The sequence below is a fragment of the Acyrthosiphon pisum genome, chromosome A2, assembly GCF_005508785.2.
Source record: "Acyrthosiphon pisum isolate AL4f chromosome A2, pea_aphid_22Mar2018_4r6ur, whole genome shotgun sequence".
Classification (NCBI taxonomy): domain Eukaryota; kingdom Metazoa; phylum Arthropoda; class Insecta; order Hemiptera; family Aphididae; genus Acyrthosiphon; species Acyrthosiphon pisum.
This window is the reverse complement of record NC_042495.1, coordinates 100,073,549-100,094,640: the sequence shown is the minus strand read 5'-3', so window position 1 is coordinate 100,094,640 and position 21,092 is coordinate 100,073,549. Positions and strand designations below refer to the sequence as shown.

The 21,092-nt window shown below is 27.4% G+C and overlaps 1 protein-coding gene across 7 annotated transcripts in view; it reads right to left on the bottom strand.

Annotated features, from left to right (window-relative positions):
• The window catches only part of LOC100166947 (cAMP-specific 3',5'-cyclic phosphodiesterase), a 519,645-nt gene that overhangs the window by 78,728 nt on the left and 419,825 nt on the right, over window positions 1-21,092 (bottom strand). For 5 of the 7 annotated variants that reach the window (XM_029489182.1, XM_029489181.1, XM_029489179.1 and 2 more), the window contains 2 exons: window positions 16,864-17,055; window positions 8,446-8,481 (listed from right to left, as the gene is read on the bottom strand). In XM_029489182.1, the coding sequence (XP_029345042.1) occupies window positions 8,446-8,481; window positions 16,864-17,055 (228 nt within the window). Of the gene's footprint in view, window positions 1-496; window positions 1,174-8,445; window positions 8,482-16,863; window positions 17,056-21,092 lie in introns of those variants that run through there. The other 2 variants (XM_029489180.1, XM_008181651.3) reach the window with 2 other exon arrangements.

Below are 21,092 nucleotides of genomic sequence, written 5' to 3'. Positions count from 1 at the left end.
CTTATCGAGAAGAAATATTATAGGTACCTACTCGAAAAAAATATTCGAGTCGTATTTTAAATTAATTTTCGAAGTATTCTTTACGATACCGCAGCGCATACGGTCAGAGAACATAATATTATTTTATAACATCACGAGAGAATACAAAATACAAAATACACAATATTACATTACAATATCATTACGACATAAGTACTCTGCGCGGTCTCAAGCATAGATAGATTCACTACTAGGTAAATAAATTTTAATGCGTAATAACTTTCAACAAAAATATTTCAAACGTAATATTGTGTTATGAAAAAATACTGTGCGAACTATATAAATTATAGTTTTAATAACAATTGATATAGTCCCTAATTATAATATATACCATAAAAATATTAACAGACAATATTTATAGACATGTACCCTATATAGGTATATAACCATTTAGGTATCGAACGGTGCTATACGGGAAAAAGTGGTAGGGGAATCGAGAGTTTTTACGGTGACTTACAAGTCTCTCTTGGACCGCTGTTCCCAAAACTTGTCCCAGAATGACGACCGGTGCTTGATGCGCAACACGCTTGTGCTCAGAGTCCGGGGCAGCTTGCCGGCTTGCGCGCCGGCCGAACCACTGCCCCCGACCACGGCGGACGCGGACGCGGGCCCGTTGGCGGGCGTCGCACATGTCCGACACGGACGCCGAGCCATAGATACCCAGCGCGCCGAACTTGAAGACGGTGCCCCCGGCGGCCGACGACCCGCGGCGCCGAGGGCCGTCCGCGGACGCCGGAGGCGACGAGATGGTCGGCGACTCCATGGCCGTCGCGGCCGACGCGGCGCCAGCAGCCACGGTTAACGACCGGCGGCGGTTACTACGCGTGACGGTCCCTGCAGTGGCCGCGTCCCCCCTATAAGATCGCGTCGGGGACGACGACGACGACGGTGACGACTGTGACGACATGGCCGGACGGAGGCGCGGCCACCATGACTTTTCGTACCCCCGTTAACGCGAGGCGCTCGCGCTCGTGCTGATGATCTGCGGCGGAGGTTTACGACTCGGGCCGCGAACGGTATTGTGGACGGCGGTGGACGGCGGCGGGCTGGCGGCGGAACGATCGCACTGACGGTGGACGCGCGCACGACGACGGACGTGACGGCCGACCAACTGCCGGTGTGCATTTGGCCGTGGCCGCCGCCGTCGCCGCCGCGCGGCCCGACGACGCGGGGACCCCGGAATGAGCGGGGCGCGCGCGCGTTCTCGCGGTGTTGCCTCCGTCGTGACGATAAATACCGTGCGCGCAACTTTTTTCCACCGCCGAACGCAACGATCACAATATTATATTATACGCGGTGGTTATGTCCTCTCGCGGGCACTCTTCGTTCGTAATAATACTCTATAATAATAATTATTATTATTCTCCCTAGGAGTGATAAATCGTACCATCGAAAATAGGATAGGTTATAATGATATGTTTAAAGTAGGTATGTACCAATATATGTGTAAGATAGATCACTGTGCACTGGTGTGTACAAACATTTTTGACTATCCACTTACGTATAATCTTTTAGTATAGGTATCACGCCCGCTCGTCTATGTAATGAATCTATAACATCGTAACGATACTTCAGTTTTATACGGAGTGATCCATTAGACACTGATTATTTCAGAAGACTAACGTCTTCGAATGTATTTATTTCACATTATTTTTAGACGTTATAAATTAATATTTTTGGAAAAATGTATGTTTTACTATTTTTTATATTTATGTGTATAATTTTATAAATTGTTTTTATTATTTTAAATGGCAACAATTACATTTTACGATTTAGTATTACGATTGATCAAAATTAAATTACGGAGAAGTAGTTACCTACTTAATATACTTATAAGTTATAACTCACAAACGTCCTACCAGTCCATTATTCGATTTTTATACATCAAGGTGGTCTAAAAAATATTATGTTTTGAAATAAGGTATTAAAAATACATGTCGTCGATAGGAAAGCTAACAATTATAAAAGTTGGTAACGATAAAGAATAGTAAAAATAATTTTTTTTTATAAAATATTGTTTTTTAATGACTTAATTATATTACGTAAACAAAAATATTTTCTATTTGATAGTTTCTAAACAATTTATTATAGTGTCTACGTTAAATAGATCACTCGGTATAAACAGAGATGCACTTGTTCTAATCATTATACATTTATTGTGTTCCGAGTTCAGCAGTGACAAACATTTTTATTTATTGCGATTTTAAACTTTTTTTTTAAACACGAACTTACTAGGTACTTACCTATGAGTTGTGTATTCTTTAAGTGGGCATCACACAATATAGGCCATTTTATTTATAGTTATAAATTATTGTTGAAATTAATTTTTATAACGTATTGTCTAAATATTATGTATTCATGAAATATTATATTTTAAAATCTAGTTTAGCTTTAAATTATTTAAATACTAAAATATCGTCTTGTGGTCTCGTAGTTCCATAATAACAGTCTTTAAGTGTTAATATATACAAAATATAATACTCGTTGGAAAAACATTAAACAAAATATTATAGCTGCATAAAAAAGACAGTACCTACCTATAATGTACGGTAAATATTTAATCTAAACATCAACTTATTACCTACCTATACACGATACGATATAGTATAATTGTATAATAATTGTATTATTGTATAAATCATGTATCCTGCTATCCTGGCACCTATACATATTTGTACAACTTCCAATTTACTTTATATAGTTTGCTACAGTTTGTAAGCATTAAAATATAATAGACATTGGAGAACATTTACCAACTACACCAAAATATTATTCGCCGTTGTGGTTTTACATAATATACTGTAAAAAAAACCACTATATAGCATCTACATATTATTTTATGATATCATGGCATTAATTTAATAATAACATAAAGAAGCAACAGTTCAGTGTACACCGTGGTGAATATATGACAATTTTCATAGTGCTATTTTATAATGGTTTTTTATGTCATTCAGCATGTCATGCCGGGCGAACATGTAATATGTACAGAGTACTGCACACGCATACACACGCACACACACACATACATATTATATAGAAATGGTACGTTATAATTTTTTATAATAACTCATAATAAAATTATAATTAATTACACGAACCATTTTTTTAATATTTTTTTTATTTTAAACATATACAGTATATTATATTATGTTATAATATAACATAATATAACATTGTTATATTAATACATTAAAACAACTTTAAGTACTGTTTTCAAATTTAAACTGAAGTTTACCCATTAAATTAAATAACTCCCTTCTATGCAAAATTATACTCTCAAGACACTTTTCTCTTAGTTTAATGAATTGATCAATTTCACATCTAGTATAAAGTAAGTATATATATATAAGTTAAACCTTTCTAATTTACACAACACAAATTATAAAGATAACTTAGGTACATATTATGTTATTTGATGCAAATTATTGATTTTGATATTTAAATATTTTATGAATATAATATAATTTATACTTGATTAGGCATTACCTTTTAAGAAAACTAATTATTTATGAAATATTTCGTCACCATAAAAAATTATTTATACAAATACTTAATCAACGCGTTTATCTATTTGACGTATTTTTATGAATAGCGTTAAGTAGCTCTGCGTTTTCACCAAAACATGAATAGGTTATTCAAAGAAAAATAACAAATAGTAACAAACTACCTACTAAGATACTTTTTATAACTTTATTTGATTTTTTAAGATGTTAATAGTATTACTTTGTATTAGCTTTCATAATGTATACATATATTAGGAATCTATAGCTTTAGTAACATAAATTATAATACATAATTACGTCTATTCACCTATATGTTTTCAGTTTTTATAGTTCTTACTCGTTAAACATAAATACTGGTACAGACAGTGAGTTTTTCTATAAAAATATAAAAATTAGAACTCCATATTTTGTAAAAAACTTAAAGACCTTGATCTTAATATTTTTACTTTTTTTTGTATTAAGTTTTTTTTTAGCTATGCTGTGTTTGTTAATTATTGGAGTAAAGTAAATAATTTAATGAATGAAATAAGTTATAATATCATCAATAATTATATGATACCTAACAGTTTATGAATTGTCACTGTATTTTTTCAATCTGACTCGCAATAATTAATGATTGACACATTTTACGCCATAGAAATAATTAAACCTGAATAAAATTTTGATGGTGGTATAAATCAAAATTTCAGTTGTGTAGAAATGGAGATAATTACAATTTTAAAAATTAAAAATTGTGCAAAATTCATTCAAATACAATGATACCAAAACTCGCTGTTAAGCTATAGAAGAGTCGAATCAATAACCATAACCAATAGTATCACATTATTAATTATTCGATATAATATCGTATAATATTTTTATTATTGTTGATAGTATATAATTAGGTAACTATGATTAAAATTCAAAGTACTTATTTAATTTTACCCTTTCATTTGATAAATGAACACAAGACATCACAATATAAAAATGAACCATATTTATACTTTGTGTTTTCATTATCTTATGTTAATATATTAATGTAATTTTTCATATTATTCTGAGACTCATTTACTTCAATCTGCATGTGTATACGGACTTCACATAATACTTTATATTTGCATTGATAAATTATTTCTGTTTACGTCCCATCGAACTTCAATGTAATATTTAATATACAATTATTGTTTATGATTTAGTTTATTTTAATGAGAATACTAGAACTGTTAAATTATTTGCAATAAATGAGGTAGCTAAACTGTATTATAAAAATAAATACTACAGATTATGGCGGTATAATTCACGTGATTTATATTATTTATATTCATTTTTTAAAAAATGTTATAGTTTATTATCTGTTATATGAAAAATGGTTATAATAAATTGGGCTAATATTGATTAAATGTTAGTTATCAGTATAGACATACAATAATTATAAGATAATTTGTATTTCCGTGTCTCGATAGTACCATTACTTTGTATGTGCCTTAATTTTTTTTTTTGTTATATTTGAAATGATAAAAATCCATAAGCCATTATGAATAAAATTGTGATCATAACAAAAATTTATTTTAAAAATGTTGTACATATCAAATGCCAATAATTTTGAGAGTTATGTTGGTTATCGTGCATCCCCCTCGTTTGCCAAACAATATTTGGAATGCTATGTTTTTAGAATACGATTTAAAAAAAGAAAATCATGATTATTATTCTTTAATATTTTTGAAGACATATTTAATTGCAGTTGACCATATATATATTATAAATTTAAAAATAATTACATTTATTAATCAAGAACAAACAAAAAACAGTACATAGTGACTACCTATATTATGTCTTAAGTTTTATTATATGTATATGTATTTATGTATAATAACTGAAAAATAAGTTGAAAACCACAAATCTTGCTTAAAGTTGTATACTTCATTACATAATATTATCTTAAAAAAGTATCTAACACAATACGCATTTTCAAATATAATATACATTTTTCATTCACCAAAAGTTGAAAAGTTCAATTTTTCAAGCTGTTTACTTATCCTTTAATAATGGCGAGATTGGTACATTCAATTAAATACTTAAAGGTGAAAACTACAAAAAACTAACTAAGTTTTAAATTTGATGTATAACGTATATATTATAATATATTATATGTATTTTTATAAAAAAATATCAATAAATTTAAAATATACTGTAGGTATATCTAGTGGAATAATCAAATTTAAAGACCATTAAAATAATAAAATTACCACTTATCAATCACATTTATTTAATTTTAAAGTCTATTCCCGTCATTGATTTTTTTTTTAACTTCGTTATATTCACTTATTAAACACTCCTTTATTATTTTTTATAGTACATAAACGTGTTTTTAACTAAATTGTATATTTAATATATAGGTATAAATTTCAACAAGTTTTAAATATGATACTTAACAAATATGAATTTATATATCTACAATAAATTTTAACATATTCTATAATAATAATATCATAGTTTTTATATGAATAAATATATTAATGTTTTCTACTGTGGTGTTTTTTTAAAATTATAATAACTTAACATACATCATTTCGCAAACATAGAAATATTATTTTATATCTTCTAGGAATGAAAAAATGAATATTTGTTTTTAAATGTACTTGTATTATGTTTGAATTTTATTCATTTTAATTTGTCTATAACAAAGTTTACTTATAGCTAAATATTATGAACATATTTAGGTAATGTATTTTTATTAACTAGTTAGGGTAATGTAAATTTATCATTTTAATTAAAATACATATTTTAAAGCCATTACTTGCCATTATACAGATGACTATATAACTAACCCTTCTATGTTGAGGTCTAGTAGGTATTTAGTAATGATTATCAATCTTAATTATGGCAAGGAAAATATGTGTTGTTTTACTCGTACTTGTATAATATATTTTAACAATATGATATTATACGAGGTCGGTTTTAATTTTTAATTTAAAGCAGTTATAATTTTATAGTAGCGACATAACTAAAAAAATAAGACGTTTTAAACGCAATTTCACTTAGATATTATGATAAAATTAAATAGCAATAAAAAATAATTATAATTTAATATTACCTTATAACTTCGATAGTTTAATATTGTTAACTTTAATCTAATAGTGTTATTATATAAAATGTTATTAAATTAATGTATAATATACTGTCGTCGTCTTGAATACGATTATTTAGTATACAAACGATAAATAATAATGACCCTAAAATTGTCTTAAATACAACTATTATCAATGGTGAATGCTGTTATGTTTAATGATAATTTTCAATTTATTTTTAATAATTACCCGCTGTGTAGAAAAAACTTTCAAATTTAATTACTATATATCAACATGTAATTAGAGCTAAGGTATTGAGTTTTTATTTTAACATACAGAGCTAATAGGTATAATATGTAGTTTAAACCTTTCATATGGTGCATAATACATCATAGGTACAGATAATAACAATCTAGTATTTTTATGTTGACTTTTTTATAATTTATTCAAAAAACGCATGTCCTTGTCAATATATGTACAAAAAAAGTGAATTAACATTATTAATTATCATTGTAGCTATATTATAAAAATTAGGTTCCTTTGTTCTCCCTTTGTATTTATATTTTAAATAGTGCCTAGAGCTAACTAATATTTCGATTTATTTATTGCCATTTACCACACACAAATGTATATTATATACCCATCCCCATCATGGTCCATATTGAAGTTATAAGTTACCACTTGTTCCTAACTTTCGATTTTATTTAGGGATAAATTCATAAATTGTATATTTAATGAAACGCAACGAATTCAGAGTATGTATAACAAATAACGAATAAATTAAAGAAATGTAATAATTTGAGTTTCAAATAATAAAACTGATTTGTCATCCGTATAATGTATTATGCACTATTGTCCTGCTAATATCGATTTATTGACGATTTCTGAGAATGTGTGTGATTAAATACAATTAAAATGTTTTTATCTACTCTGATCGTACGTAATATTATCATATAGTATTATTCTTTCGGTGAACACAAAACAAAACTAATTGGTCACATATATGGAAACGCTGAATTACATCATTTTTTACCAAATAATTGAGTTTCGGTAATATTGTCGTCAATTATATTACTCCAAGCAATTTACATTCTTATTTTTCGTCCCAATTATCATTAAAATAGTCACTTATAATATTTGAACTAATAATGCATGTTTTTTATGCAAGAATAATTAACTAATGTCCATTATTTTCAGCTCGGTGCGGTCCGTAATAATAATAACAATTTTATAATATAGTAGTATCAAATATTGCATCATGATAAAAATATAATATATGTAGGTATAGAGTGATCCTTTTGTGGATATACGAGTGCCTACCTTTATTAAATATAAAATATAATATAATATGTAGATTTCTTACTTGTACACCTTTTATTGGTGTCAGTCAGCAGTCTGCAGTACAAAAGCGCACAAGACAAGTTATAGTTATTCAACTAACCAATAAAAAAACGCACTTACTCATTAACCTGCAGATAAGTTGATTATAATAATCACGTGGTTACTAAATTACAAATATAAATAATATTGTGATAGGTACCGCGCAAGACAGAACGAAACGCATATTATAACTACACCGCAGCAGCGCCCCAGATCTGTACGGATATTGTCTCGAATATTATTATATTAACTTTAATATATGAGGTGTACAAATAATCTTATAACTATCGTAAAATATTTACAACTATTATATATAATACTAAACTTTACTACTACACTAATACAACAGCTATGAAAAATATTGTTGTTGAATACTACTACTTCTACTACTACTAATACAACTACTGCTATAACTAACAGCACCCGATTAGAATGTGCATATAATAAATTAGGTATATAATATATGTACATACGTTGATCTTTCCAAAATGGCTTCAGTCTCTTTCAATCTGTAAAAATCGAATATAAAAACATTGGTAATATTTTACTTTGTCTGACTGCAGCAAAAATGACTTTTTTTCCTTACACGCACAAGGTGATGGGTGGTAAGGTGGGACGAGGGTAGGTCAGTTTGAGGTCGCGAGCGGATTTGACACTGGAGGCGTGACATGTACCTACCTATATAATATAGTAGCGCACCAGCGAGCGTATTGACTATACCGCCGGGCCGGATGTGTAACCCCCACGGCCCTCACCCTCTCGACCGGAAACGTACTCGCGGTGAAGTATTCCGGAAAGTGTTCTGTGTGAGTTGGCTGGGAAGAAACTACGATTCGCACACGGCCTAGTTCTGCAGTTTAAATAAGCGCAAAAATCTCTGTTTATGTTGTTTCACCCGGCGCCCGCGGGTGTGTGCCTATACCGGCAATCCGCTTTGTCAGAAATAAAATCACAGTGAACTCGTTGATGAAAACAATAGTACTGGGTAATAGTAATAAATGAAACCTCAGACCGTTCGATTTTCATCTCTCGAGTTCTTACAATGCTACTTTCACGAAGGCGGTGGGGCGATGACAACGATTATGTCAATCGACCGCGTACAAATCGCACCATCGCACCGATTGCATATAGCTACCTTTTGCGTGGACGTGTTTGCGCATAGAACAGCAATATCGAAAAATATCACACACACGTCATGCACCCACACCTACACTTAAATTGTATTATTGTACTCTGAAAGGTTTTTGGAATAGAATAGGTACTGTGTATTGACTATTGATGTTAACGAGTTCGATTCGCAGAGGTGTACCAAACTACCCCCACCGACGCAAGTACTATGATTCATAATATTATTTTAGGAAATTTGAATTTGAAATTTCTAGTCTTATACAGGTTTTTTTGTTGTCTAGATGTATGATTCAATCATTATATTATATTATTTTTAAGTTGATGTTCTTATCACAATACGAGGGAATTATATACAATACAACGTATTATAACATATAAATGTATACTATATATTTATATAAAAGCATATAGTTACGTCCATGACAAAGTATACTGCGTCGTTGTGAAGCCACGCCAAACGTCACTATGTAACAGCTGGGTTACCACCCGGGTCTTTTGGTGACGTGTTTTGTCCTCGCATTTCCCCTCACAAACTATATGCTCCAATTATTATACTAGCATGATATAAATTTATTAATAGTTTATCTTGATAGAAAAAAATTGAGTTATCATTATTTATTTTATTTATTCGTATGAGTTAGTTCGTTTGTTCGAAAACAAAATAATTTAAAATAAAAATTAAATGTTTATTTTTAAGAAACTACAAAACGAGGTCCATTATTCAGGAGAAAAATTGTATAATTATTATGTTATAGGTATTTTTTTAAAGTAAAATAGATTTTTATAACAAAAATAATGCGCTTGGTTTTTGAGATAATATCTGTCTAAAACTAAATTATTTAGTTCATTAAAAATGAATCCGAAATTATACAATGATAAAAGTACTTATTAGTAATTTATTATTAAATTAGTTTATTTATTTATTAATTTATAGAAGTAACATTATTATGTACCTATAATATAAAAACTAAATTGTTGCCATACTAAAAATATAATTATTTTCTTTTCTTTTCGGATGAATTTTAAACACAATGTCACTAAACATGTTAGGTATATTTTAATATTACTATATTATGTTTTGTATTTAATTTTTTTTTTTTGTAACTAGTTATCGAATTTATGGATGGACATTATTACACAGTTAAACTTTCTCAAGAAATTAATATTTTTGACTTTCTTCAAGGCAAAAATGGTAGGTCTATTACAATAATTTATTATGATATAATAATACGTGATACATAGTTTATTGCTTTAGAATTATTGGTTTAGAAAAATATTGAAATTTGTAAAATGTAATTACTTATATTCAATGATTGATAGAAGAAAAGTGTATTTCATGTAAGTATAGTCAACATAATTTTAAAATTTTAAGCCAATCAAAATATATTTTCCACGAAGTGAATAAATTCACGGGGAATTGGTTTTGCGGCAATTATTGTCACATTAAAAATCGTAATTTTGAGTTCAATAAGAAATGTTTGAAAACTGTGGCAATTATGTTAAATCCGGTTCGAAATAAACATGAACCTGGAAGTGTAATTTTCGTTCACTGTTCATAACATGCTTAAGGGACTATTAAAGTATTTTAAGTTATTCCTGTGGTTTTGTACGTATTAGGTCGTTTAATTATCGTTAATATAGCATGATAAACGGTTGAATATTAATTGTTCTTTATAGTCCATGAACCGTATGTTGTTTTTAGGTGCAAAAAATCAATCGAGAATTTTGCTATAAATAATAACTTTTGTCCTTATAATATGTTTTGATATCATGTAAGTTAAAATTAAAACAATATAATTCAATAAATTCAATGAATAGGACAGTATAATTATTTGTATAATGATGATCCGTCCCTCGATAGTAGGTATATTTCTGCTATTAACTTACTAGGTATCTATAATAAATGAGTAATTATATTAAATTTGTTTAAGCAATAAATAACATAAAATTATAATTAATTATTGCATGTATTCAAATTTAAAAATATAATGCATAAGACTTGTATACCATATATTATACCATAATATTTAAATTGGATTATGGAAATTATTTTTTTCACTTATAAGAGTTCAAGCAGATACAACAAGTGAAAAGAAATAACTGGAAATAATCAATACAAAAAGTTCGACTGACTGAAAAAATGTAATAATTTATATTATGTTTTGTTTTACATAAATATGGACAAATATTGAAGTAGGTATACTTGATTATTTAATAACAGTGACAATTTACGAATTGTATTAGAATAAATTATAGAAATATTATTTTAAATATTATGATAATGTTTATATTAGTCAACTTTATTAGGCTATTGTGCTAAAATGAATTTGGTTTTGTAGATATTTGCTGAACAAGTTAAAATAATAATGTTTTAGGTCTATGTTAATAATTGAATAATTAGGTATACACTTGTACATCATAAATTTTAACCATAAAAATACAAATTACTTAATCAAAATAAAATAAATTGTATCTATATGAATCGAAAAACATTTGGTTTTTGTTCATGTGAACTCTTATTTATTTGAAGGAGTGGGTAAACATAATTTGAAATTTTATAAATATGTATCTATTCTAGGTACCTACCTAATCAGTCAATCATCAAGCGTACTCATTATTTTTATTCATAGCTAGTTTTCATACTTATAATAATAATAATAATACTTTTGTAACCTTTATATTTTTTTATTATTTGTATAACTAAGATACCTATGTTTATATTAAAATGTATTATAAATAATATAACTTATCATCAGGTACACTGCATGTGAAAATATTTGATAACCTACAAAAACAGATTGTATAGAAAATAATACTCAGGCTCGTTCTGTTTTAATTAATAATAATAGTAATAATTTTAATCCAGAAAAAAACAACTGTTCGTTAAATTTATATTTTTAAAATGCATAGAATCCTTCGGAGGTTTTTCAGCATATTTCACGATATTTATGATATATGAAAAGGATCAGTATTACCTGCCCATGCCGAAATATTGAATTTAGGAGTTCTTGTAACTTTTAATAACGATAATACAAATCGAAATCATTATCATTGTTCAGGTTGTTACAACAACACATTTTAATTATTTTGAACACAAAACAATTAACTTAAAATTTGAATCTTTCGTAGTTTATGATTGTATATACTGTACACACTGTACACATTATACAACATACACAATAATACCTATATAAGTGTTTAAAACTATATTGTTGTTGTTTTGTTTTGTTTTTTTTTTTAAATACAGCACAATATAATGATTTTACTATTATAACAGCAATTATCATAAATGTATCTAACTAATCAGAGTTGATCAATATTTTTTACTATTGGATGAAAGCAGATTTTAATTTATAGAACACAAACTGTCCATTTTTTTTTAATAATATTAGGTAATGGCAGTAAATAATACTAGCCATATGAATATCCGAGCAAAGACCGCGTGCTAAAATCGTGGCTGGTGTAGTTAAGGTTGCATAACTACTGCAAAAAGGTGCGATGGATACGTGATAATAATAATATATATAAAAAAATGTTTATTATTGTATTCAATACGTCGAGCAGGTGTGCTCCGTAAGCTTGCTGTCAGAGGATTGCAGTTTTTCCTACTTTTTAATATTAAAAAAAAAAAAAAACGCTCGGCAGTACGTCAAACCTACAAAGCGTTTACATAGGTATTGATCGCTTTTCGTCGCCAAACAATGCCATCTGGTTGAATAATAATGTGCATTGTTCAGTGGTCTACTTCCCCACCAGATGGTGTCTCTGGGTTTTATGAGGAAATCCGTTCCATAGATGGCACCACAGTGATAGTTATAACGCAATGTACATAATATTTTTTACGTATTTTCAGAGGACCACAAGTGACACACGGTTTCAATAACAATTATATGGTTGCCGTGTAGTTGAATAAATAGCACCCACTTTTTTTTTTTTATTATTTGGAAAATAATATTATGTACCTAATTGTTTCCGATCAATCATAAAAGTTGGTATTTATTTAAAAATATTAATCAAATGCTCATAATGCCAAAAAAGAAAAAAATACAAACATTTAAAAATTGATCGAAACGAAACAGTTAACTACTAACTATAATATAATAAACGTTACAAACGTATCAACGAAAATATTAAAACAATTTTATTTTTTTATTATAATAAAACAGTTTACGTGAGTACGTAATTGTTCATAAAAATTTATTAAACAGAGCATAATATATAGACACGCTGAGCGTACCTGATCGTTTTAGTGGAATGTTATTTCGAAAGTCACACACACTTGTGTTTTCAATACAAATATACAGTTATAGTTTAATAATACATTTAATCTATTAGTATTGAAATATTAATTGGTGACTAAATAATATTATATTATTTTCAGTAATCGGAACACGTGATTGGAATATTGATTCTGAAAACTAATTAAATTAAAATTTAATAATTTAAACTTATTTGCTATTAAATGTTTTCTATAAACAACAATTAGGTACATATTGTGTTTTCATGTTGAAATTAATTCTGGTGATAACGATATGGCTATAATTGCCTATCATTTATATTTAATAATGAACTCTTATTTATAGCTAAGATTTAATGGTTTAATTTATGGATTTTAAAACGTATTAACTATATGTTTATATCTATTATATAAATAGATATTATATAAAAATATTTAAAAATTCTAAGGCTAAATCTTTTTATTTGCCTCTTCAAATTCACAATTAGCCACATTTTTACATATTTTATTGAATGCCAAATTACATTTTATTTTTTATGTTTTTTCTAAGGTAAGTTAATATGATTGGATAAATATTTGAATATAAATTCTAGTTTAATGTTTAGTAGGTTCTAAATTTAAAAATATAAGATACAAATACTATTTAAAACATCAGTAATTTACTAAAAATGCAATTTAAATCTCAAGAGGACTTTAATCAGTTGAGGCACGTACAATAATAAAAGATTTTAAATTCTGAAACATAATTATATTATATTATAATGTAACGTGGTCGGGGATGACCCGTTAATATAAGATATTCAGGGAAGAAATTAGTTCTTTTGAATATATTTTACCGTAGCTCGGGAACACGAATGGTATTAGGATTTTAATATTACAAATAAATAACGATTGGTCTAAACTATTATTAATACAAACAAATTTATTATTACTTACAATATACAAACAAAGTTACCAAAAATGTAGGATTGTACGGAGTTCAGGTGCGCGTGATGGAATCGCGGCGAACTGCCTTTTCCTTACATAGCGATATTGGCCGGAGCCTTACAATCATACAATATATAAGTGGCACCTAAACCAGAGGGGTTTAATATATTATAATCAGCGCTATACTATTTTAATACTATAATTTGAATTTGCTTTCAATAAATTATTTTGGGTTTTTTTATTATTTGTTAAAAATGTTATCAACGTGTTTAAACATATTCCGTTTATTATTTAAAATGAAATAATTTTAATTATAAATTAACAATAATATTAATATTATAAAATTGTACTTTCATTAAAAATAGGTTAGCCAACAGTAGTTTCAAAATTCGATTAAATTAGAAAAACAAAATAACTCTACGTATTAATTAAATCGTTGATAATTTATTTTATAATAATAAATACAATTCTTTAGATAAATTGTATAAAATCATAAATTACTATATGGACCTAGGTTAAATATTATCCAACCCATTTAGGTAAATGTGACATCCAAAACAGTGAACGTTGTGACGGTGGGTTATGGTATTAAGTAGCTATAAGACATTATCAATCACGTTACTAATCGTATAGAACACGTATCCGAAGTATAGAAATATATAATACAATCATTTATTTTTATTTAATTTAATTTAACTATTATATACACCCAATTTAAAATTATATTGATTTAAATGATGTGTTGATATTTTCAATTATATAAATAAATGAAATCAACGCTTTTTAAAAATCTAAATACGTAAGTGGTCCATATGTCTGAATAACCTTTTTTGAAAACATAATATTACGTTTAAGAAATATGGGAAATTGTCCTAGTTTCTACGGGTTTATTAAAATGTCAAAAATAATGAAAAACGTTTTTCTACTCGGCAGGGAATCAATAACCCAATAAGGTCATGGCTCTTCGGTAGTTTTTTCACTATTTTCAACAATAAATCAACATTTTAAAATTATATATTTTGAATATTATACATTCTATCCATACGAAATTCTTCAGAACAGGTTTCGTTATTTGCAACAGATAAACAACTGGGCATGTGCACAGATCATGTTTTCATTTGTTAAGAATTGACATTGGATAGGCAAGGGGATACTATAATATGTTATTGAATTTGAAATATTTTGATTTTAAATTATTCATAATATCTATTTGATTATATCTTTGATAAAAATAAATCAAAACAACTTTGATATGAATATAAAAATAAAATTATACACCTATAAATTTATTCATTAAAGTGATTTTATTTTACAGGAATTCGATGAGTAGGAAGTATCTGATATATTATGTTAGGTAAAATTATGATTAAAATACATTTAAAGTTGATAAACAAATAAAAATAATAGCCTTTCATGATTTTTTTCATTAATAACATTAATATTTAATAAGAATAAGTGGAATAAGTAATTACAATTTTACCAATAACAGTTATGTAGGTATATAAGCTATAATAACCAAACATCAAACAATAAGGTATTAATGGAATTGAAAAGATTAATTTTAAGATAAAAAATATAATAATAAAAATACTTATATAAGTTAATGTCGGAAAAACTTTTAAAACTATAATAGTAATCAATAATATTATGCTTCTGAACTTTTTTTGTTTATTTTTAATGGTCAAAAGTATTAAAAACATTATTTAAAACTAATAATAAACACCAAACGTGATTTTTTTTTGACACATTAAAAGTTTTCACTTCAAAACTGCTAAGTGTAAAATATTTTATTTTTGTTTCATTTCAAAATCTAACGTAAATACATACATTTAAAATAATTTGAGTTTTTAAACGTTTCATTTAGTTAGTTTTTATATCTGCAGAATGTTGGATGATTATTATTTATAATAAATCGGAGTAAACTATAATTTAAATTAAAACATGTCGCAAACAATTTCTGTCGCCTCTATAATAATTGGAATTCGTTGTATAAATCATTGTGTTACTGTCATGCTTTAATATCATAGCATATTTGATTTAAGTGCTAAAGTATAGGTATGATAATGTGTTCAGTACTTGAGGATTTTAATACACTCGTAAATTGATGGTTTATAATATTTAATAGGCAGATAAATAAGTAATTGGAAACATTATAATGAATAGGTGATAAAACTTTCGTTGTTACATAAGCAATAAAATGCTTTGGTTTATAGTTTTTTGTAAGAAAATACATTTGAGATTTTAAAATATGTTGTTTTCAATATCGATATTAGATAAAGCAGAACAGCAAGAATCAAATTAAAATTTTAAATAGTATGTACATCTATATTTATTATTCGTGTTGAAAATTAGCAAGTATTTAATTAGTGATTTTAACCTATGTAATATTTACCTACTATAATACTACTATTAAAGTTTGAAGAGTGTGTAATGGGCAAAATAATATATGAAATAAATATAAATATATAATACAACCATAATATTATTTTCTACGAAAAATTGTATATAATATCGATTTATTTTGTTGTTATATTATTTGTTTTAATATTATCACTTGTGGTCCCAGTAAAGATTTTATTGATATAAAAATGGTATTTACCTTTCACTGGCAATGGATGAGTTCCTGGACATGGACTTTGGCGACACTTCAAAATCGGAATCAGACCTATACAGGAACGACTCCCGACGCTGTGGCAAATTTTGTAGCACCAGACCAGCTGACGGGGATGTGCCTCCACCGTCCAGCGGTGATCTACCAGGGCTTGTGCCAGCTCCATTTTCCACATCAAAACTAAAATAAATAATTTAAAACGTTACAACGAGTAAATATAATTATACTATTTAAAAAATATGTTATATTTTTAGGTATAGGTACTAAAATACACAAAACATTTTATTCAATGGTTTGTTTTAAATTTTCATCGTATAAATTAATATAGTATAGGCACCTCTATTACACCAAACACTAATCATATAAATATGCACGGTTGGAAAGTTCTATTATAATTGACAAATAGTTAAATATTTTATTGTTATTTTAATATAGTGGTCAACAAATGTGTTTTATTGTTTTAAATGCATCGACAGCAAAATCGATTTGATGAAACCCTGTGCAAATATACGTCCATCTATATTTTCACTGTTTTGTAATTTTATGTGATTGCACTACAAACACGCAGGATATTAAACATAAACACGTTTATAATACATAAATATTTACTTTCTTTACTGAGTTAAAGAAAGGAAAAAGAACAAATATGAAAGGCACTCCGCAGAATAGGTTCTATGTCAACAATATGCCAACTGCCCTTTTAAACCTTATTCATTTATATATATCATTGCTGAAACATTTTCAAAACCTATGTCATTTATACACACACTATTATGCAGCAAATACAGTTAAAGCTCAACATAAATTTACTTAAAAGTGCACGGTGGAATCTCTAAGGAATTTAAAACACTTTTGAAGTTTTGTCTGTTCTTTTGGAATACATGTTTGGTAAAATTTCAAAAACATATACAAACTGAGGAATTCCGTGTTTTTCCAAGAATTATGCACAACCTTCAATTTTATTTTATTTGAATTATTCAATAAATTTAACACTCATGAGAATTTTTTAATAGCATATACTTTTTTTATAATTTACATCAATGTATTTTAAAAATAAATCAATCATTTTTGATAAACGATATTTTAATTCCAATATAATTGTGTGCCTCGTAATAATAATGATATCTCCATAATAAACTTAAACAAATATTTAGCAATACCTCATACATTTTTCCATTCGTTTTTGGAACTGTCAAGTATATAGTTATTAAATATGACAGTAAAAATTAATAACATCAGTTATTGATTTTTTAAAGAACGTCAGATAAAGATACGCTTTTATACTTTATTATTATTATTATTATTATTATATATTTAGCTTTAGTTGACGTACCTAACGAAAAACTATTGATTCGGCTTTGTTCATCAATAAAGAACAGATTTTCTCGAAGAATAGAGAAACCATATATATAAAAAAATATATAAAAAGAGCTTAAAGGCTAATGGAAATGATGAATTTAAGAAAAGTTGTTCGTAGCAATGATAAATTACAGTATAAGGATAAAGGACGAAGCACTGAACAATAAGCTAAATATATTGTAAATACAATTTGATGTATAAGTGTTAATAAAAATAATTAATTAATTTACACTAATTCTATATATCACTTAGGTAATTGAAATGATTTGAAGAAATGCAACCTACGTACATACGAATAATATAATATTTTAATTAACTTCCAATTAATTATACATTAAAAATAACCGAAATATGACCTGTAAGGTTATACAAGTATAAATTTGTGGTATATGTCTAATGTAGGACGGTGTTCATAAAAAAGGCAATGTAAACATGGTAAAAAGTGGCTTAACGATTTTGGAATTATCAAAAACGACGTTCAGTTGACGGGTTGAGTGAAAGCCAACATAAATTATTTGAGTTTTACGAAATTCCTTTGATGTTCTTAAGTGTTTACAATGGGTAAGTATTATACGTACTCGTTGCAGGGAGTGCGAGAATTTTCGTATCAAAAATGCATTGAAATATTTTGTATAAAAAGAAACATCAAGATATCTCCATGTTAAATATTTGTAGTAATATTGTGTGTACCCATCTAAAGTATAATGTATATATTATATATATTATTTGAGTTTGTTAAAAAAATGTATGATGACTATTTGCACCTTTAAAATAGAATTTATGAATTTAGATGATATAGCTACCAGTGTTGGGAAATATCTAGATACATTCATCTAGATAAGTTATCCAGATAAAAATTATTTATCTTTTATCTTATCTAGATAAATTTCTACTCAGATATCTTTATCTTCATCTAGATAAAATTCTAGTTATCTACGAGTACTTATCTAGATAATTTATTTAAATGAACTAAAAAAAATTTTGAAAGTTTAAAAAAATTTTATTATTTTATTTTTACATTTTTCTATTTTTCATCTATTACATAGAAAACACGTTTAGTAATATGCATTATAATACCATGATTTTCATATTTATTAATATTCATTGTTAGTCTGGAGTTTTATATCGTAAACAATGAGAAAACCCAAAAATAGAAATATGTAATGGGCATGTAGTAGGTAAGATTGTAAGAATAACTAATAATAGCAAAAGCAAAAACATCTATCCCTGCTACCCACCGGCCACCACCAAATGAAGATGGTCTCATTAGCTGATACCCGTTTCATAGAATTGTGTACAAAGTATGAAAAATAATTATTGTTTTAAACCGACAAAAATAAACCAACATTCATGGATATTGAACTCACAAGCATAATAATATTATAATAATTGTGATTTATAACAATTTAATATTTATAAAACCCTATTAGAATTCCAGGTTAGGTTACCGATCTGTACGACCTCTGTCCTCTGCTTTAAAAAATTTTAAATTATGTATTTTTTTTACCTGTAAACTCAAGTAGGTATCCTGAATAATTTCAAAATTAAACAGGAAATTATCTCATATTTATCTAGATAAAAATGTACTAATTTTTATCTTTATCTTGATAAATTATTAGTTATCTATTCCCAACACTGATAGCTACTGAGTGTAAGGGGTGTGATTTTTTATAAAGAGTTTCACAAAAAATGTGCTTGATACGCACATACACGCTGATGTAAAAAAAATATATAAAATATAATTCAGATTGGGCGTATCAAATTGTAAAAAAAATTATAGATATTGATTTAAAATCATACATTTTTTAGGCGGTTTCGCATGAATTTATTCTTATCGAATTTATTACAATAAACATCGTTTACGAAACATTTGTTCTTATGAAAGTATATTATATAGATAAGTGTCGTAAAAGACATCGTGTCACATAGGTACCACCACTTTCTAACTGGGTATAAACGTAAACAGGTGCTAAAAAAATCTAAAATACATGCATAATAATATAATATGCGTTCTGAGAATGAAAATACGTGCACCTAACGTATTTTCAATATTGCATGTCTCGTATAATACTGTAATATTATATGTTATCTTCACATAATACAAATTTAAACGAATTGGAATTTATGAAAAATCGATTCCATACATTTGAAGTACTTACACACGCGCGTGCGTATTGGTAAAATATTTTATTTTTATGTTTCATCCAAAACATAAACGCATAAAGTGATATCGTTAACGTATTTATGGAATATACTATATTATAATATTACACACAATGTTTATAATATGAAAAACAACAAAAAATTAATTTATAATACTTTGCGATAAACGATTTAAAAATACTTTATAATTACGTGTGCCTACACTACAATATTGTTAGATAATCCACGCAAAGCCAAAATAAAAGTAACAAACATTTTCACATTCGTATACAGACTTGAGTATATGTTTTGTATATAGGCGCAGAAAATAATACAAGGACTTTTACGAAAACTTCGTTCCGGGATGCTTCCTTTAATTAAACTAAATTATACGCCCATGTCTGTTATTCGAAACAGGAATTATACAGTACCCGGCTTTATTAAAGGTTGAAGCCAAATTAGGAAACAAAAAAAAAAAACACAACCAAAGTCGCATTATTCTAGACGCTAAAATGAGGTCATTATAGTTTTATGCTTCTATTCTAACTTTTCAATACGATTTTCATATATAATGTTAATAATAATATTATACTATATTATATTAAGAGGACGCCACGCCCGCATTTGTTGTCTCCGTCTTACAAGTGCATAACATAGCACATTTACGCTCAGCAGAACACATGTAGCTTCATCAGTTTAAAAATTAGAGTGAATTT